Source organism: Budorcas taxicolor, chromosome 19 (genome assembly GCF_023091745.1).
Source record: "Budorcas taxicolor isolate Tak-1 chromosome 19, Takin1.1, whole genome shotgun sequence".
NCBI classification, from domain to species: domain Eukaryota; kingdom Metazoa; phylum Chordata; class Mammalia; order Artiodactyla; family Bovidae; genus Budorcas; species Budorcas taxicolor.
This window is the reverse complement of record NC_068928.1, coordinates 23,261,939-23,282,315: the sequence shown is the minus strand read 5'-3', so window position 1 is coordinate 23,282,315 and position 20,377 is coordinate 23,261,939. Positions and strand designations below refer to the sequence as shown.

Here is a 20,377-nt window from a genome sequence, read left to right as displayed (position 1 = left end):
AGCAGTTTGATACTCCTCCACCACTGTTTCCTAACTGGGGTCCCTGACCCAGAACGGTGTTTAGAAGAGTTACCTGTGCGGTCTGGGGATAAATGCTCCTACCCGGCAAGGAGCAACTGGACTACTGAGTGGCCTTAGACAAGTACTTTCTCATCTCTGGACCTCAGTTTCCTTAAATGCAAAGTGAGAGAATTGGAGTATTTTGTTGTTTAGTGGTTAAGTCATCTCCGACTCTTTTTGCGACCCAATGAAATGTAGCCCACCAGGCTCTTCGGTCAGTGGGATTTCCCAGACAATACTGAAGAGGGTTGCCAATCCCTTCTCCAGGGAATCTTTCCCAACCCAGGGATTCAACTCGGGTCTCCTGCATTGGCAGGTGGGTTTACCACTGAGCCACCTGGGCTGACCTCAAAGGTCTAATTTGTTAACTGTAACCCCAGGCGGCCCCAAACTCTAACACAAGAAGCCACCGTTGGGAGTGCCAGCCCGGGTCCCGCCCTAGCGGCGAGCGCGGTTGTGGCTTGGTGGAGTGGCCCCGCCCCGCGGCCTCAGTAGTCCAGCCATTGCGAGGGCCGTGCTTCCGCCCTCCACGTTGTTGTTCCCGATTTGCGCCACACCCCCTTGGTCTGGGCTGTGGACGCCTAAGTCGTAACCGCCCTGAGCCCGGCCCCAGAGCAAAGGGCGGCCTCTGGGGAGACACAGTCGGACTCTCCACCCGCATCAGATGCGCGTGGAAGAAGATGGGAGTCTAGGGGAAGGAAGGAAAGAGACTCAGTTTTAAGAGGAGGGTGGTGAAAAGTAAACAGCAGGTAGGGCACAACTGTAGAATTTCCCTCTCAGCCTCCCACGCTTCACACAGCGGCCCCATCCGCACCCGCGAATGTGACCCTGCTAGACACTGGCCCTTTAAACACAGGGCTGGCGGCGCGGGGTGTCCATGTGGAGCTGCTCCATGCCGTGTTGTCCTGCCCGCCCATTGGCCCGCGGCCCGGTGACGTCGCCTAATAGGATGCGAACGCACTGCGGGGGGAGGAACGGAGACAAAACGCGGAATCGGATTTTCACTCCGCTCCCTTCGCGGGTTCTCTGGCAGCCTCCAGCCGTCAGCTCCGCCCAGGGGCGGATCCCGGGGGAATTGCGACAGCCTGGTGGTTGCAGGAATTAGGTCACGTGTAGGTAGAAAGCAGAGACCCAGGGGTCAGGCCAGTCTTTACCAACCTAGGTTTCCCTGACCTGGAATATTCTTATTTGAGCTAAACTTAAGTCCTGAATTTTTCACCCTTTTTTACCTCCAGCAGGACAAATTTCGTTGTGAATGACCCAAACACGCAGCCGTTGCTCAACTTGTGGCTTGCAATCGGGGCGGGGCGAGGCGGGGCGGGAGAGCGGAAATGCAGGGCGCGAACCCGGCTGGAGCTTCTCCCACCCCCACCCAGGCCACGTGTGCGCGCGCTGTCTCGGGTGGGCGGGGCCAGGCCGCCCGGGGCCCCGCCCCTCCCTTCTTGAGACGCCAGGGCCCTACGGGAGGGGGCTCCGGTCCGGGCTTTGGCTGCGGCCCCGGTGTAGTAGCGGGGGCGGCGGCCGGGGGCAGCGCGGCTCCTTCCCTTGTTGTGTGTGTCTGTGCCTCCTCGCCATCTTGTTGCAAAGCCTTTTCTTGTCGGCGGGACTCCTGGGGGCCGCGGGGCGGGAGGCATCAGAAGGGAGGAAGAGAGGGAGGGGAAGGAGGGAGGCAGTGCCGCCTTTTTTTTTTTTGCATCAGATTTCTAAAAATTTGCAAGTTACATTTTGCAAATATCTGGGGAGACATTGATTTTTCTTCCTGTGCTCCCCCGTTCTTCCCTGCGGAGTGCGCTGCGCCGCCCAGTCCTGTCGCCCCCCGGAGGTGATCCCTCCCTCCTGCCCGCCCGCCAGCCTGACCTGTGCCCGGCTCGCGGGCTGCAGTCTCGGCCCCGGCGCGCCCCCGGCAGCTCTCGGCGCGATGAGCATAGAGACGCTACTGGAGGCGGCCCGCTTCCTGGAATGGCAAGCACAGCAACAACAGAGAGCACGTGGTGAGCGGCCGGGCTGGGCCCCTGGGGCACCAGGGAAGGGGAGGCGAGCGACCCCGGTACCCAAGCCTACGCGAAACCGCGCGCGGTACCCGCTCCCGGGCGGCCCGCGAAGCCGGGCAGTGCTAAGATCCGCGCAAGAGCCGCCGCCCGGGGAGGAGTGTTGTGGGCAGTGAAATTAATTAATGAATTCATTAACATGCAGCGAGGGACCCGGCTCCTGTAGGCGCCACCCCAACTGCCTACCACCTCTCGTGCACCTTTCATGGGGGTCTCTTTTGCTGTGGGTCAGCTGTGCCCTCGGTAGGGATGAATATGTGCGAGCCGGGGGGTGGGGTGAAGAATGGTGTTGCGTGGGGTGGTAGACCAGCGCGTGTGTGCGTGTATGCACGGGGTTGTGTGATGTGAACCTCGATGAGAGCGGATGGACGGACGTGTACACGGGCGAGTGTCTAGTGCACACGAGTGGGCGTGTGTGTAACGGAGTGGGGGGGTGGAATTACTCTACGCGGAGCAGCTCCCCGGCTTCCCTGGCCCTGTGGGGAGGGTGCGGGGGGCGCTCCCGGCAGATCTACGCGCCGCTTGGGGCGGAGGCGGCCTTTGCAGAATGAAATGACATCGCGTGTCTTATGATCCTGGCCAGCCCCGCCTGACCCCGCCTCCTAAAGCTGGGCTGGGTCCCGCGACAGGGGTTTGGGTGAGAGCCGGGCTGATTGGACATCTGCGAGACGGCCGGCAGGTCGCCGGGGGCAGACCCCGGGCCCCCCTTGCTGCGCCCCACTTTAGCCGGTGTGGAATGTGGCGTGTCTACGCGTTCCAAACCCGCTCTCGGCTGGAATGTTGCGTGTGCCTGCGTTTCAAGCCCGTTGGTTACACCGGGTGGTGACGTGGACCGGCCCCGCCCCCGACCACGTGCACGGGGGACACTCCCGCTGGGGACAGCGCGGCCCAGCCCCTCCCCGCAGCCTAGCGCTCGGCTGGGGGCGGGGCCTGGGCGGGGCTGACGAGGGGCCTTGCGCCGGGTTGGGCCCTGGCTCTGGCCGCTGGGCATCTGTCTGGTAGAGCCTTTGCCCTACGTGGGAGGAGCCGAGCTCACCTGTCGGTTCTCGCCCCAGCCTCCCGTTTTTGCTCCTGGGGCAAGGGAAACCCTCAGAATAGCCGAGCGACAGGATATATAGAGCTCACATGCTCCCACTAACCCCACCCCCCCCCAAACGTTCTCACCAGGACCCCCTGGCAAGCACCGCTGACCGCGATGTGAAATGAGCCGGGCAAGAAGGGGCAAACTTTGGTGCTCTTTCGAAGCGGGAAGACGGAGATTTCAGATGCCCTTATCTCCACGCGCCCTTGTTGGTGGCCCCAGCTTAAGGGTGCTGCAGAAATAGGGGCCAGGGAAAGACCTCCGTTTTCCGGACTGCTTCGAGGGTCGCAGCCCTGGATCGGCGGCGTGTGTGCAGTATCCGGGGACTGCTGCCCCCTCCAGCCCTCTCCCCAGCCCCCGGTCGGGTGGATTGTGGTGGAGAGAGTGCTTCGCCCTCCTTTCCTTTCTGCCTATTGTTGCTTCAATGATGAGTCATGCAGGAGGTAGTAGTGTGTGTTGTGTGCGCGCGCGCGCCTGCAGCGTGTACCGCCGCCGCGGCGGGCGGGGGGAGTAGCAGCGGGCCAGGGGCGGGGGAGCCGCGGGTCCGCCGGCCGAGTCGGTTCGTCCGGCCTCTCAAGGTCAAGAGTCACTTGAGATACGCGAGACTGAGAACGCTTGGGTTTTCGGAACTGAGGGGTCAGGACGTCGGCTCACGCGCCCCTCCCGCTTTCTTCGAGGTCCAGATCAGGGTCAGGCGGTGGACAGTGCAGGCGGCGACCGAGACTGTCCTGCGTGCGGGACCAGCGCGGCTCGGGGAGGAGCGTGCACGAGATTTGGAGAGATTGAGTCACCTGCTACCGCCATCCACAGTGCAGCTCAGGAGTCCCCATTGTGTCCCCACTGTGTACCGCTCACTGTGCTAGAGGCGGCAGGATCGACCAAAGAACACTCGCTTCACCTTCACTTACCCCGCAGGCTGGTTGGCCGTGTGAGGGAGTGGAGGAAACGGTCGCTGTCAGCGTCTACCACCCTTTCCGAAATAAGTCAGTCCAGAGCTGAGAGTAAGAATCACAAGGATGACGTCTGCAACACTTGGAAGGAACCTGGGAATGGCTCTCCGCTAAGAAGTTGTAGCGCCCTGCCCCTCCCCCAGGTGGTGAGAGCTAGAGGCAGGCAGTTAAGGCTTCTTGTTGGTGGAGCAGGAGGTCTTAGGAGATGGATGGATGGCTGCTGGAAAGCCAGATTTACTCCCAAAACTCATGCACAGATAGCTTGACTTGGCTGCAGCAGCCTAATCTCTAGAATTCATTTTTTGCTCCTACTAGAGGTTTTGTTCTCTAAGTTGGGGTGGCGAGAAATGGAAGAGAAGTGGGGGTGCTGCTGGGGAGCCTGCTGACCAGAACTGCTTTCCAGGGACTGTGTACCCAATGGGCACCCCTGAACAGGGATCCTCTTGTCTGGGCCCCCATTCAACTTCAAGCCTCAAGTGACCGTTTTCTGACCTAGACCAGCTACTCTGTTCACATGATGAGTCCAAGGATGGGTGTGCACCTTCATGTTGGTACAGGAGGGGAGAGGGCGAGGCCATCCTGGTGGCCAGCATGGAGGCCTGGACATTTCTGTCAATCACAGAAGTTGACTCAAATGGGACCCTCTCCTGAGCTAGTCCCACCCTGTGCCTGCCTTGTGCATCATGTCCCTATTACATGTAGGAGGAGAGAACTCCCCTGGACATTGGGAGGCCCCTGATACGGTCTCCTCTGGCCCCCGCTGTGTGCTGACTGAGGTGCTGGGCCACAGTGGCTTCGGGGAAACCTCAAAGCCTGTACTCTCCATTGGGGGCTGTAGCCTTGGCCCCCGGGTCACCCAGAAGGGTGATGCTCAGTTCTCTGGGGCAGCTTCTGGGCAGAGCCCAGGGAAGGTGCCAGAGTGTATGTGTGCATGTATGGGAGTGAGAAGAGGGGTGCGCCCAAGGGTGCAGCAGCATTTAGGAGCTTAAACCCATATTGCTGACACTTGTTTGCTCTGCACGCTTTGTTTCCGTCTTCCCAGTCCACAGGAGAAGGGTCCATACTGGGCAAGGGATGGGTCAGAACCGGCCAGGAGGAGGCAGGAGGCTTTAGTGGGCTGGATCTGGCCTGGGCTGCCCCCCTCTTCAGTGTCAGTTAAGCTTTCTCATGCTGATCCAGGTGTGATAGAGCTTGGCCATTCACCTGGGCCCTTCCTGGCACCTGTGAGCCTGGCACCTGCCTGGCGCTGGAAGAGAGGGTATGAGAAGGAGGTTGCCATCTTCTAGTGGAGCTTTGGAGTTGCCTTAAAACATGGGGAATACAAGAAAGGAAATACGGGGAATCTGAGGTTTGCCTCCATTCTGGGTTCCCAGAGTGCCTGACCTTGGGGCTTGAGGCCCTGTCTGTTGCCCTGCTTGGAGAGGGGCACACTTGCCCCCAGGCCAGTGAAAGCCCAGGTCCTGGCTCAAAGGAATGGAGGTAGGGCTGTGTTGGGCTCCAAGCTCCAGGACCTTGTCTTGGGCTTGGGGTCTGGGGAGGTGTGGAGTGGACTGGGGGTGTCCTGGGCTGGGCCTGAGAAGGTCTCCTTGACTGAACTCAGCAGGTTTCTTTCCCAGTGTGGAAAGGGGAGCATAGAGGGCGGGTTTTCTCCAGGGCCGCAAAGGAAGCCAGTGATGGTGGCTGTAAAGAAGTAGGCCGGTGCAGGCTGGGCAGCTTCCCTTCCTGAGGGGCCAGGGGAGACACGGAAGAGGCTGCGCTTGCTGACTCCAGCCCTTGAATGCTGGCTGCTGGGAAACCACTGAGCGCTTCCCCTCTCAGAACACTTCCCCCTACTTCCTCCTGCGCCTCTTCTTCTCGGCAGGAGGGAGGGGCTCTGAGCAGGCCTGGCTCACACACCAGTGGTTGATTGGCCAAAGGGCCCCCCCAGGCCACATGTTTTCTGGGGTCCCTGGCCCAGAGACCTGTCGAGAGGGTAATGCTGTCCTCTCCCACAGGGGCACTTGGCCAGCCTTGCCGCCCCCAGCCCCACCCCTTGTGGGTGGTGGTGTGTTTGGGGCGTGTCCGGCTTGTGCTGTCAGCTCTGTTAGTCAGCAGTGTGGTGAATCGGGCAGGAGGGGAGGGCTGGCCTGCTCCCTGGCCTGTGGGGTGGTGGGACTGCTTCAGCGGCTCTCCAGGGCCCTGGCCCCAGCCTATAGCCAGGGAACTGGAATGGTGGGGCCTGGGAGGGGACGGGGCAGGGTGGGAATGGAGAGGGGCATCCCGATGCAGGGGGGCTCTGCCTTGGCCCTGGTTTCTGCCCACCGCTGAGCAGGCCTCAGATGCTGAACTGAGGCATGGAGGGTTGTTGGAGCTCATTGCCTTGTTCAACCCCTGTTAAAAAGCCCTGCTTTCCTTTCTGCTTGCCTCTTCCCTTTCTAGTCTGCTGCTGGTGGTGGTGGAATAAGTTCCAGCACAACCAAGGGCAGAGAAGGACCAGGAGCATTTGGGGTATAGACCTCGATTGAGGAAACAGGCTTTGGGACCTAGCCTGGCAGTCCTGAGTCCCGGGCCTTGTCTCCTGTGTGTGCTGAAGGTGATGGCCCCTCCCTGCTTGCAGTGTGGGGCTCTTGTGAGACACACGGGTGTAGGGTGTGTGTGTGTGTGTTTATTTGCAGTATGATCCTTAACAAATCATTTTGCCTCTTAGAGCTAATCTGTCTCATCTGTGAAATGAAGGTAATGCCTGCCCTCTAGAAGGTAGTGCCCCAGAATCTAGGATTTGACTGCCTCTTCTCTTCTCCTGTGGGGCTTCCTTGATAGCTTAGTTGGTAAAGAATCCACCTGCAATGGAGGAGACCCCGGTTTGATTCCTGGGTTGGGAAGATCCACTGGAGAAGGGATAGGCCACCCACTCCAGTATTCTTGGGCTTCCCTCATGGCTCAGCTGGTAAAGAATCTGCCTGCAGTGCGGGAGACCTGGGTTCAATCCCTGGGGTTGGGAAGATCCCCTGGAGAAGGCAAAGGCTACCTACTCCAGTATTCTGGCCTGGAGAATTCCATGGACTGTATAGTCCATGGGGTGCAAATAGCTGGACACGACTGAGTGACTTGCACTTTCTCTTCTCCTGTGGTGGCCTGTGAGATCATTTGTGGACTGGCCTCTCCCCACCTCATCTACCACTCCCTCTCCTCAGCCTTGTTGCCCCTGCCCATCACCTGCTTAACACTTCAACCTGCAGTGTGCCAGGCCTCCTCCAGCACCCTCACTGACAGCTTCTGCTCTTTCCATAGCCTCTCTCTTCCCACATCCTGGGTTGTTAATTCTGTGATTTGTCCTACGCCCCTCCTCCCCTGGTCTATGAGCTCCTCAACAGCAGGGACCAGGAGTCTGTTTTATTTGTTCACTGCTGTGCCCGGTGCCTGGCTGGGTGTGGATGAGTGTATGTATTTGTGGTGTCAATGGGTGCTCCCTGGTGTGGGGTCAGGGTGGGTTACAATTGGAGGACAGCGGGAGCTGGGGCACCCAGGACCACAGGCCCTGCTGAGAGACAGCTGTGTTCTCTCTGTGCAGAGGAACAGGAAAGGCTTCGCCTGGAGCGGGAGCGGGAACAGGAGCAGAAGAAGGCCAACAGCCTGGCCCGGCTGGCCCACACCATGCCGGTGGAGGAGCCCCGCACTGAGGCACCACCCTTGCCTCTGTCACCGCCGGCCCCTCCGCCAGCCCCCCCGCCACCACTGGCCACTCCCACCCCACTGACTGTCATTCCTATTCCAGTAGTGACCAACTCCCCTCAGCCTCTGCCCCCACCCCCGCCCCTACCCCCCACGGCCCAGCCTCTGCCCCTGGCACCTCGCCAGCCAGCCCTGGTCAGCACCCCTGGACTCAGCATTAAGGAGCCTGCCCCCCTTCCCACCAGGACACAGGTGCCCACTCCTGCTCCTCTACTGCCAGACACCAAGGCCACCGTTCCGCCCACTGGCAGCCCCAAGCCCTTGCAGCCCCTGCCCACCCCGATCCTGACTATTGCTCCACACCCCGGAGTCCAGTCCCAGCTGGCTCCCCCACAGCCACCTCCATCCACACTTGGGACCCTGAAGCTGGCACCCGCTGAAGAAGTCAAATCCACCGAACAGAAAAAGAGGCCTGGGGGGTGAGTGAGGTGTGGCAGAGTGGGGGCTGGTGGGATGGAGAGAACTGCCCACAGCTGGGGCTGTGTGTGCAAGAGAAAGTGCCCTCCCAGCTAGCCTGTCAGAGCCGCACCTTCCTGTATCTGGATGTGTTCTCACTGTGCAGGACTATCCCCACCCTGGGGAGTGGGGGATGGTCATTGCCCTCTGCTGTTCTCAGGCTCCTCTGACCCCCTCCAAGGTTGGGTCTAATGGCATCACCAGGCCTTTGACCTCCTGGGTAAGGGCCAGGGTCCACTGGCTATTTCTCCCAATCCCAAGAGCCCTTCACAGGTGCACAGGTGGGGTGGAATATGAAGGGGTTGTGAGTTATGAGCCTACCCGTACCCTCCAGAGGGTGTCTGCACCAGGACACAGGGCCAACAGTTTTCATCACTGCTTCTCTAGGGAGAGAATGTCAGGGACAAAAAGCCTGTGGCATTTGGGGAGAGTGGGGGCAGGGGGTGGGAAGGCCACCTAATTGGGCCCTCCTCCCTGAGCTCCCTGTCTGTCTGGATTTCAGAATCGGAACCAGAGAAGTCCACAACAAGCTGGAGAAGAACAGGTGTGTGTGTGTGTGTGTGTGTGAGCTTGTGACTCAGCCCGCCCCACCAGCTACCCGGAAGGTCCCATCCTTGGTCCCCAAGCTCTCCTTGGACCTTCCCTCCCGCCCCTGACGCTGGCTGACCGGCCCTGCTCCCTTTCCCCAGGAGGGCCCATCTCAAGGAATGCTTTGAGACCCTGAAGCGCAACATCCCCAACGTGGACGACAAGAAGACGTCGAATTTGAGCGTGTTGCGGACGGCGCTGCGGTACATTCAGGTATGCAGGCTTGGGGGAGAAGCAAGGCCCAGAGAAGGGCGGGAGACCGCCGCCGCGCAGGCTGCCTCCACGCCCCGCCTCCCCGCACGCCCCGCCTCTCCCCCCACGGCCCCGCCCGCCTCCACGCGGGCGCCGAGCACATGGCCCGGCTGACGTCAGCGGGGCTCCCCACCCGGGTGGAGGCGGCGTGACCGGCGCGCGTGCGCGAGGGAGCGCGGCGCTGGCGCTCTGCTCCCCTCCCCCGCCGGGCGGCCTTACGGAGCCCTACCATCTGTACGGCCCCCGCGACTCGGTGTTAGCCCGGAATCCGCCCCGCCTTACCGCCTGCCGCGCGCTACTGCCCGGAGAATGGGAAGGACGTAGGGCGACCGGTGCCTCCATCGCGCCCGCAGTGCTGGGCGGGAACCGGATTCGGCCCGAGACTCTACCGTAGGGGGTGGGGGGTGCTGGGCGTGGCTCGTTTCCCACAGGGGAACCCATGAAATACGCCCCACCCCGCTGCGCGCCCCGGACTTTTAGCCCAAAAGTATCAAGATCCTTGCAAGTGAGCGCACGTAGATGCCATCTCCCGACTTTGGGGATTAAACCTTGGGGAAGGGGAAATGCGGCACTCTCGATGATGGGTAGTCCTGGGGGTCACCGAACCTAAAACCTTACGTTTTGCCTCCCCCATGATTTAAAAGAAGCCTTTTCAAGGGGCCCTCCTTGCCGTGTGTCCCCTGCCTTTGGGCATTGGCTTCTCTCGGCCGTACGGGGAAGAGGGGTGCCCGCCAGATAAGACCGTTGCCATGACGGCCCGAGTTCCGGTTTCCCTGGAAACTGGCCGAGGGTTCCGCGTGCCGGGAAGGAGGCTGTGGGGGTGGGGCAGGCGGCCACGCTCGGCTGCTGCGGAGCCAGGAGGTAGCCCGTTGAGGAGTGGGAGGGACTTAGGCCTCCCGGACTGCGGGGGCAGCTTCGGGGTCTCCCAGTCGGCGCTCTAGGGAAGCTTAGGGGATGGGCGGCGTCACGGCTCCGGTGGGCCAGCCCTCCCCGGCCTCAGTTGCGGGGTCACAGCCCTGAGGTAACCGGAGCCTGACTTGTCGAATGAGGCAGGCGGAGGCGCAGCCTCGGGACTACTCCCAGCCTACAACTCCCTCCCGACCTCCCGCGAACGCGCGCTCTTCCGCCCGCCCTCCCGACGAGGGGGAGGGGCTGGCGCAACTCCAGGCCGCTTCCCGGCACGGGAGGGGCGGGTCTGGATCCGCGGATTGGCGGGGCTGGGCAGGGGGCGGGACTCCTGCAGGCGCGGAGGGAGGGTGCGGCCAGTGGGGAGTGACGCAGCAAAGCCGGGTCCGCGTGGGTGCGCGCGTGCTCCAGGAGGGGCGGGGCTTCGTTGGTGGCCGGAGGGGGGAGGAGGGGGGAGGAGGGGGGAGGAGGGGGGAGGAGGGGGGAGGAGGGGGGAGGAGGGGGGAGGAGGGGGGAGGAGGGGGGAGGAGGGGGGAGGAGGGGGCCCAGCGTCGAGTTTCAGAGGATCTCCAGGAGGGTGTTTTCTGGGATGTTTCTGCAGAACTGGAGAGACTTAAGGCTGGAGACTTAAGTTGCTACTCCTTCAGCTACAGGAAATCATGTAGCCTGGGAGCAAACTCCTGTCTAAATTCTGCGACATTTTCTGTGAATATCGGTTTCCTCTTGTACTGCGATGATACTAAAGCGGGAAAAAGTAATAGTATTTTCGTGGTAAGGACGTGAGGATTGGCCATTTATAAATAGTAACTTAATAGCAATTGTTGAGAGAAGGCAATGGCACCCCACTCCAGTACTCTTGCCTGGCAAATCCCATGGACGGAGGAGCCTGGTAGGCTGCCGTCTATGGGGTTCTTCAGAGTCGGACACGACTGAAGCAACTTAGCAGCAGCAGCAGCAGCAATTGTTGAGAAGAAAGAAGGATGGAATGGTGCGTTCCTGTATAGAAGTACTTAGGGCAGAAAGCCTTGATTGCGAGATGGTGGATTTGAAAGTACATCAGAAATAAGAGACTCAGTAGAACCAGCAGATTTGGGATACGGGCCTGGCCTGAGTGGCAAGAAAGGTGAACCCTAGCTGTCCGTAAGAGATACTTGTCCTGGGGCTGGCAACGGAACCAGAGATGCTGGGAAACTTAACACGGTTCTCCATAAATCTTCATTTATTTGTTCACTCATTCAGGATTTTTGGACAGCCCTGTATCTGATTGGGCAGATAAAAAGTGGGGAGCAAGGGAAAAAGTGCAGATCTCTGTCTTTAGGTTTGGTCTTGCTGCAGATTATAAAATAACCAAGCAGAGGAGTCTGCTGCAAGGACATAGTCAGGACAGGGGTCACAGCAATGTTCTGGGGAGTTGGGGAAGTTGCTGCTGAGGAAAGGGCCTTAAGCTGGGACCTGAAGGCCAGGGTGACCAAGATAAGTGTGGGGCAGAGAGCCCAGCACATGCCAGAGTTTTTCCAGTAGGAGGGAGCAAGATGCATTTTGGAAGTTGAACATGGTCAGGAGGGTTGCTATGCTGAGATGGGAGTTGGAAGGGGGTACCAGAGAGCCCACAGAGTGGGTGGAGACTGAGGGGTTTGGTTGTGTGCTGAGGGTGGAAGCTTTGGGAAGGCTGTAGCCCCCAGCCAGAGCCATAGTGCCTTGGAGGTAAAGGATTTGAAGAAAGTTCTCAGAGAAGTGGACAGAAACAGGAAGTGGGGTAGGCAGGTACCAAGCAACACATCCAGTCTTCTTAGAAAGGAAATGGGCTTAAAATGAAACAATAGGAACAAAAGTTAGACCTTGGGAAAACTTTCCAGGGATGTCTAGACCTGTGGAGAACTGGACTAGGTGAGAAGTTTTGGCTCCTGAGTAATTGTCTCTGAGCCGGCAGTCAGCTGGCCCCGCTAGTGCATAGAGTTCAGGACAGGCCTGAGAGCTGACTCATCCCACACCTCGTAATCGTTGTGGCCCCTTCTGATGGCCTGTCTACCACTGGCCTCTCAGGGAGAAGCCGGGTGTGCGTGGGGGGAGTGGGGCAGTGGGGGAGCTTTCTGGCAGAAAAGTTGGCGGGGAGGCAGGTTAATCTCAAAGCCAGGGTGATAGAGGGGGCTGAGTGTGTCCTGGAACTGGCAAAAAGTATAAAGCTGCCAGCTTTCAGGTCAGTGCACAGCATGGCCGTGTCTAGGTTACGAGTCACAGGCACTAATGGCTTGAGGCGTCTCTGACCAGTGAGGCCAGGAATGCAAGGAGCGTGGGGCTCAGGAGGGAGCGTGGGGAAGCTGGGCCTAGTCCGTGTGTGGAGCTGAAGACTTGTGTGCCCAGGAGGTCAGGTGAACAGTTGGGAAAGGCTGTTGCAAAACTGCCCCAAGGAAATAGAGTCAGGGGAAGCTCAAGTCTCATGAGAGACTGTGATTCTCCTGTGATGATGGGGAGAGAGATGGTAGAGGTGGGGACTAGCACCCTCTGGTCCTCACAGGCGCTTGCCTGTGCCCTGGCCACCTGCAGCGTCAGGGGCTGTAAGCTAACCGTAGAACAGTGTGTACCCCTCTCACAGGGTTGGACTGGGACAGCGTGTGTTGAGATGGAAAAACAAAACGGGAAATATTTAGGGGGTCGTATGAGCCAGTGTCAGTCTCATTAAGGCTGACAGTCTCACTGAACGCTTGGGGTTGGGGGGCGGTGTGGTGCGGGGTGCCACTCCCAATATGAGCGAGCCTGAGAGTAGGCTGGTGTACCTGGAGGACGTGAGAGGGGGCTGGGCTGTGGAGGAGCTCCAGCGGACGAGACCTGAAGTGGTGACGGGGGAGACACATGGGGCCTACACCTGGCCAGGACTGGCAAGCCTTGGCGACTAGAAGCTCGGGAGGACAGGATTGTCCCTGTCATCTGTTGGACCCCGCGGTCATGACATGCCTGGGCCCAGGAAAAGCTGGCCACGGGAAGGCCTGCGGGATTTAAGATGTGTTTGTTTAATAAAGTTTCAGACAGGAGGTCACAGAGAACAAGGAAAGACGGTGCAGAAGGGAGATGAGGAACAGGATAGGAGCTGGCCTTCCAGAACTGCTAATAAGCATCGGGCGAAGGGAAACTGGAGACCCTTCTGATGGGGGAGCGTGCCCCGGGAGGGTCAGCCCGAGAGGAGAGGCGGCCCGTGACCCTGGAGGCGTGGAAGGGGAGATGGGGCGGCAGACAAGGAGCTCCCTCCGGTGTTCTGAGTGATGGGATGGCCTCAGCGTTAAAGGGAGAGGAGCCTCTCCAGGGCGGCTCAGATGGAGGCCGAGGTGCTGTCCTCCTAAGAGCTGTTTCTCAGTGGCTGAGGCCGCTCAGGTGCAGGTGGGGAAGGAAGGCCACATCCCGGGGCCTGGGGAGTGTGGGAATAGAGCGGTGTGCAAGGCAGTGCAGGTGGGCACCGTGGGGAGGATGTGCGCAAGTCAGCAGCTGTTCAGGAGGAGATGGAGGTGGTCAAGGAGGTGAGGTAGGGGTCTCAGAATCTGCTGGCCGTCCTGCAAACGTGTTGAAGTTAAGAAGATGAACGAATGATGAAGGGACAAAGGGCAGGATCGTCTGGGGAGCCTTGAGCAGTGGGTTCCATGGAGGGTAGCTCGTGGCATCCACATCCATAGCGACTGGCTGGTGTGAATGGCAGTGCAGGCCTTGGGCACTGCCTGAGAAGTCTCCTACCCTTTCTGCCCTTCTCTGCAGAATGGAGGGAGATGCTCCCAGGAGGGTGGATGGGGCATGAGGCAGCAAAGCCCCTCAGGACAGAGTCGACGTAGGGGTAGGGGAGGAACTGGCCTCAATCTGCACCTTCTTGCGAGCCCACAGTCTGTCCCAGATGCTGGCTCCTTAGGTGGAGCCATGGACCAAGAGGCAGGTGTAGTCTCCCGCAACCCCCTGGCAGGCCTGGGCCCCCGATGCGCAGGCGAGGGTGGGTGAAGGAGATGTTGGTGGCACCATGGGCCCTGTGGCTCCTGCTCAGGGTATCCTGCCGTTACTCGCCCTGTTCTCCAGTCCCTGAAGAGGAAGGAGAAGGAATATGAGCATGAGATGGAGCGGCTGGCGCGGGAGAAGATTGCCACGCAGCAGCGGCTGGCGGAGCTCAAGCACGAGCTGAGCCAGTGGATGGACGTGCTGGAGATCGATCGCGTGCTCCGGCAGACGGGCCAGCCCGAGGACGACCAGGCCTCCACCTCCACCGCTTCTGGTGAGCCCCGCCCACCCCACGTCACCCCCCACCCTCGGCCCCATGACATCCCCAGAGCCCCGGGGGCATCTGCTTCTCCAGGCTCTAGTTCCCCAGCCCTTCTGACCGGTCCCTCCCTGCGTGTCCCTCCACAGAGGGTGAGGACAACATAGACGAGGACATGGAGGAGGACCAGGCTGGCCTGGGCCCACATAAGCTGAGCCATCGCCCCCACCCAGAGCTGCCGAAGCCACCGCCCAGCACGGCCCCCGCGCCTCTGCCTCCGCACCCACACCCGCACGCCCAGCCGGTGGCCCTGTCTCCTGCCCACCTCCCTGGGCAGCAGCCCCCGCCACAGCAGAAGACACCTCTGCCGGCCCCTCCGCCCCCACCAGCAGCCCCAGCCCAAACGCTGGTGCCCGCCCCGGCCCATCTTGTGGCCGCGGCCGGGGGCGGCTCCACGGTCATCGCCCACACTGCCACCACCCACGCCTCAGTCATCCAGACTGTGAACCACGTTCTCCAGGGGCCGGGGGGCAAGCACATCGCCCACATCGCGCCCTCGGCCCCCAGCCCCGCCGTGCAGCTGGCACCAGCCACGCCCCCCATCAGCCACATCACGGTGCACCCTGCCACCCTCAACCATGTGGCCCACCTTGGCTCCCAGCTGCCCCTGTACCCGCAGCCCGTGGCAGTGAGCCAGCCGGTGGCCGTGAGTCACATCGCCCACACCCTCTCACACCAGCAAGTGAATGGCACAGCCGGGCTGGGGCCCCCGGCCACAGTCATGGCAAAGCCAGCCGTGGGGGCTCAGGTGGTGCACCACCCTCAGCTGGTGGGCCAGACCGTGCTTAACCCTGTGACCATGGTCACCATGCCCTCCTTCCCAGTCAGCACGCTCAAGCTGGCTTGAGGATGAGGCCACTCAGAAGCCCCCAGCGGAGCAGGGAGGGAGACCTGTCCCCCACTCTCCCACCCACCAGCTCCACACATTCCCGCCAGGCCCAGGCCCGCCCCACCCATACCCACCCCCAGGCCTCCTAGGGGAAGGGGGTGCAGAGACTCTGAGCCAGGGGAGGGAGGGGCCCAGGGAGCTGGGCACCAGGCAGGGGGTCACCCCGCTGCACTAGAACTTGACAGAGTGATAAGACACGCTCTGGCCCACGTGCCACCTGTCCGGCCTGGTGCCCGTGGGGCCGTTCCCGCCCCCCACCCGTCCCCTGACACCAGTGCGATGTGGACGTCGTGTTCTTCCGCCTCCCCCGCCCTGCCCACCTTCCTGTGCTGCTGCTGCTATCGCTCTGTCTGGTGAGACGGCTGGGCACCTGGGCCCTCCCCTCCCGAGCCTCAGCCTTCTCCTTCCAGGGTTCTGGAGGGGGACATGGGGAAGCAGAACTCAAGCAACTTGGCCCTGATATCCAGGGGGACTGGAGAGGGGGGCGTGCTCTGAGTACAGGGGACAAGTCCTAGGAGGTGGCTTGTGTGGCATCCCTCCAGACAGGTGGGTGCCCCAGCCTGGGGCTCTCCAGGCTGGTTGCAGTCATTGTGATTGATCATAACAAGCTAGTTAAGACAGTTCTCTACCAATAGTAAACCAAACCCAAAATCCCTTGCCAAGCTTCCAAGCCCCACAACTGCCCTACCACTGGGCTCCTGACTTCAGGAGGGCAGACTGAGGGCTTGGGAGGGGCGAGGGAGGAGGGGCTTGACTATCTCCCCCAACCATCCTGCTGACCTCCAGCCGGGTCTGGCCTGAGAGGAGGGTGTGCTGGACCCTGTCCCCATCCCTGGACTTGACTTTGGCTTCCAGAAGATAGAGAGGAGGCCTGGGCTCTGCTCCGTGCTCTGCACTCCCTGGAGGGATGAGTGCGCCTGGACGCCTCCTGCTGCCTGGGAGACGGGACCAGCGTCTGGTCTGGGTTCCAGGACCCTGGCGCCGTGTGGGTGAGGTAATCTGGAGGTTACAGTCCAGGGGCTTGGCCCTGGGGACCTGCGGGGAGCGAGCATGGCCAGGCCATGGAGGACTGTTGCTTTTGCCCCAGCTTCCCCATCCCTGGGCTCATCTTTCTTTGCTTTGAACCCCTGCTGTCTCTAGCAGGCTGTTCTGCATGTGCCCTCCCCCAGGGGGCGCTGCTGTGTGCCACCGCCTTCCTGCGAGGGCTGCAGGCAGGGCTGAGCTTGGGGTGGGGAGGAGGGAGGGGGCCTGTGTGCGAGGGCCACTGCTCTCCATGCCTTTGCCACAGCAGACTGCTTTGGCTGCTCTTTTTATGTGGGTATTTATTACAAGTGGCCTTGTGTCAGACACAGTTAACACACGTGCACACTCGGCTCTCCACCTGGACACACTCACCAGTGGCCTTTCAGAGTGTGTGGAGGTGGGGGAGCCAGTGATCCTGGGTGTGAAGTTTGCAATGACAGGCTGGGGCGGGGCGGGGGGAGGTGGTCCCATGGTTCACAGAAGAGGCTGACAAAGGTCTTGGGTAGATTGAGCCACCTCGGAACTCCCTTTCAGTTTCTGGTCCTGAAAACCTCCCTGGAGACTGTTTCTTGTCTCCCAGGGTGGGGAGACTTACGGATACTTCAGAGGTTTCTAGGAGGCGACGCTGTCCCCCCACCCGAATGTAGCTCCCACCTCACAAGCTTGCTGCCTTTCTGCACCTGCAGCTGCCGCCACTATCACCCTGTTTGGGGGGAAGCTGGTTTTACTCTTCCTGATGTGAAGACATTGGAAAGAGCAGAAAAAGAAGGGCAGGCCTGGCCCCCAGGAGCAGAAGCACTGGCGAGCCGCCCTCCTCTCAGGCCTGCTCACCTTGAAACTGTTCTGTTAGCCAGTTGCCCCTCGGGCCTGCACAGATACCTCATCTGCCCGCTGCCCCCGTCCCTCCCCGCCCCCCACTGCTGCAGTGGGGGGCCTCAGAATCTAGTGCCGAATGACTATGTCCAGATTGGTGACGATGGGTGTTGTTGCTGTTGTTTTTGTTGTTGTTCGTGAATGCTGTGATGCTGTGTGCCCGAGAGGGCAGCCGCCACCCAGCCCTTCCTTGGGCCTCTCCCCTCTGAGCGCTGTGGGGACCACATCTGTCCTCACCCCATGGGACCGCCTGCCCCTCCCCTCCCTAGCCCTTCCAGCCTGGGGGACGCGCGTGTGTGCATGCACACACACACACACACGCACACACACACACACACACACACACACACATCTTACCTCTCATGCGTGTTTTACTTTTTGATGTTCAGAGTGGCTCACTGGCTGGGAGTCTTTACCTCGGGGAGAGCGGGAGGTTGGTTCCTAGGGGGGCCAAAAAAGGGCAGGGAATTCCTGGAGGGGAAGTAGGGGGCCACCATAACCCCTGCCCTCTCTAGGATGAGCTTCTTCTCCCCATCCCAGAGTCCCGCCCCCACCCCCCCACCCCCACGAAGAGGTGGCCCTTGTTTACAGTGAGGACTCGGTCACTGTGTCTCCGTTTCCTGAAATATAAATTGTAGCGACCCCAGACTGTAGAGATTTTTATGTGTTTGGATACATCTGCTGTGTGGGAAAAAAAACAAAAAACTACAAAACCCCTAATTTTGTACATATTGTATTTTTACTATGGAACTGTATTCTAGTGGCTGTTCATGCTCCAAGACATTAGGAATTGAGACATGAATACTATCCATGTAATAAGCACTTGCCTGGAATAAAATATAAAATTGAAATAAACCTGCACTGAAACCCGAGACGGAGCTGCCACCTGCAGCATCTGGGTCGTTCTGTTGCAAAAGGAGGCAGAGACCTTGAGGGAAAGAGCCCCAGCAAGAAGCGGCGGCATCTTTTTCCCGTTGTGGGGCTGGGATCTGGTAGATTCCAGGCTGGTGGGTTTTGCAAAGACAAGGGACCTTCCAGTTCTGATCCCTTGGGCTCCATTTCCAACAGGCTCTGAGAACTGCAGCACTGGTCTTCCTCATACTTGTGTAGTACTTTATACTTCCTCAAACCATTTTTCACAAACACTATCTTGTTTCATCTCTTAACAGCTCAGTGAAGTAAACAGACCAACAGCTAGCAGATAAGGAAACAGGTTTGAGGGTGGCTGAGTGACTTGTTAAGGTCACATGACCAGCCAGGGCCTGTCTGGAGCAGCAGTCTGATGTCAGTTGGTACAGAGCTGTCCCCAAGCACGTGCCACCCTGCCCCTGGGCCTGTCCCTGTCCTGGAGCTGGGGAATCCCAAGCTCCAGAAAGTTCCAGCACAAAAGCTGGAGGGTCTGTGCACAGGAGGGCCTGATGGCTTCCTGAGAGGGGGCTGCATTCTTGGGGTTGTATTTAGAACAGGTCTTGGGGGAGGCGGGGTGTGTGCGCGATCTATAAGGCTGTCCTTATAGGGTAAGGAACAAGAGGAGGAAGTAGGTCAGGGGTCAAAGAGCCATGTTCTAAGCTGGGCCTTGAAGACCTTTGACCCTATAACATCTTTTCTCCCCGGTGTAGAAGAAGTCAGCCATTTGGCCAGCCAGCAGGTGGGGAGGTAAGGGAGAGTAAGGTCGGAGCAGTCAGCTGGGCCAAGCCGTAGGCCAGCCATGTCTGCTCTCCTTAAAACCACAGCCCAGGGAACTGACTCCGCTTCTCTTCCTGGGGTGGGTTTGTGTGAGGTGTGTGGGGGCGTTATCTTGGGGAAGGGCCTGGTGGCCATCAATCACCTGAGGTCCCCTTCTCTGAAGACCTAATCTCAGGAAAGGCCAGGCCCAGTGTCCCTCCCCACTGCTTAACAAACCTGCCTGCTCATTTCATTTGTGAAACGTTGGTTCCCTCTGGTGGTAGCTTCAGGAAGTGTTCGGTCACTTGCACTTTAGGGAAGGCCCAGGGTTCAGTTCAGTTCAGTTCAGTTCAGTCGCTCAGTCGTGTCCGACTCTTTGCGACCCCATGAATTGCAGCACGCCAGGCCTCCCTGTCCATCACCAACTCCTGGAGTTCACTCAGACTCAAGTCCATCGAGTCGGTGATGCCATCCAGCCATCTCATTCTCTGTCGTCCCCTTCTCCTCCTGCCCCCAATCCCTCCCAGCATCAGAGTCTTTTCCAATGAGTCACCTCTTTGCATGAGGTGGCCAAAGTACTGGAGCTTCAGCTTTAGCATCATTCCTTCCAAAGAAATCCCAGGGCTGATCTCCTTCAGAATGGATTGGTTGGATCTCCTTGCAGTCCAAGGGACTCTCAAGAGTCTTCTCCAACACCCCAGTTCAAAAGCATCAATTCTTTGGTGCTCAGCCTTCTTCACAGTCCAACTCTCACATCCATACATGACCACAGGAAAAACCATAGCCTTGACTAGACGGACCTTAGTCGGCAAAGTAATGTCTCTGCTTTTGAATATGCTATCTAGGTTGGTTATAACTTTTCCTTCCAAGGAGTAAGCGTCTTTTAATTTCATGGCTGCAATCACCATCTGCAGTGATTTTGGAACCCCCCCCCCAAAATAAAGTCTGACACTGTTTCCACTGTTTCCCCATCTATTTCCCATGAAGTGATGGGACCGGATGCCATGATCTTCGTTTTCTGAATGTTGAGCTTTAACCCAACTTCTTCACTCTCCTCTTTCACTTTCATCAAGAGGCTTTTTAGCTCCTCTTCACTTTCTGCCATAAGGGTGGTGTCATCTGCATATCTGAGGTTATTGATATTTCTCCTGGCAATCTTGATTCCAGCTTGTGTTTCTTCCAGTCCAGCATTTCTCATGATGTACTCTCCATAGAAGTTAAAGAAGCATGGTGACAATATACAGCCTTGATGTACTCCTTTTCCTATTTGAAACCAGTCTGTTGTTCCATGTCCGGTAACCCTAACACACCTCAGTGTCAGATGCTGTGCCCAGCACTCGGGTCAGAGATGAAGACTCTGCCCCTGGCAGTGATGACCAGTGTCCTCAGGGCTCGAGTACCCTGCTCACGCTTCCTGCTCCCCCCTCCCCACACCCAGCCCTCAGCTGACCCATCGTTTTGGCTGTGGGGTTCCGTCTGGCCCTAAAAGCCCAGCCAGGGGTCTGGGAATGGAGCAAAGAAGGGGTGGGAGTGTGTGAAGGAACCAACCACTTCCAGGCTAGCTCTCAGGGGTCTTTGGTGAGCTTT

At 59.3% G+C, this 20,377-nt stretch overlaps 1 protein-coding gene across 2 annotated transcripts; it reads left to right on the top strand.

The window, feature by feature from the left end:
• The first annotated feature begins 1,708 nt into the window (after positions 1 to 1,708).
• Positions 1,709 to 17,813, top strand: MNT (MAX network transcriptional repressor). Of its 2 annotated transcripts, none has more exons than XM_052657449.1 (6): positions 1,709 to 2,051; positions 7,690 to 8,269; positions 8,809 to 8,850; positions 8,996 to 9,107; positions 14,103 to 14,295; positions 14,430 to 17,813. In XM_052657449.1, the coding sequence occupies exons 1-6, from the start codon at positions 1,979 to 1,981 to the stop codon at positions 15,185 to 15,187; spliced, it is 1,758 nt and encodes a 585-aa protein (XP_052513409.1). In that variant the 5' UTR covers positions 1,709 to 1,978; the 3' UTR covers positions 15,188 to 17,813. The 2 variants fall into 2 exon arrangements, with proteins under 2 accessions (XP_052513409.1, XP_052513410.1); XM_052657450.1 differs by lacking the exon at positions 1,709 to 2,051 and adding an exon at positions 6,593 to 6,711.
• Positions 17,814 to 20,377: the final 2,564 nt, after the last annotated feature.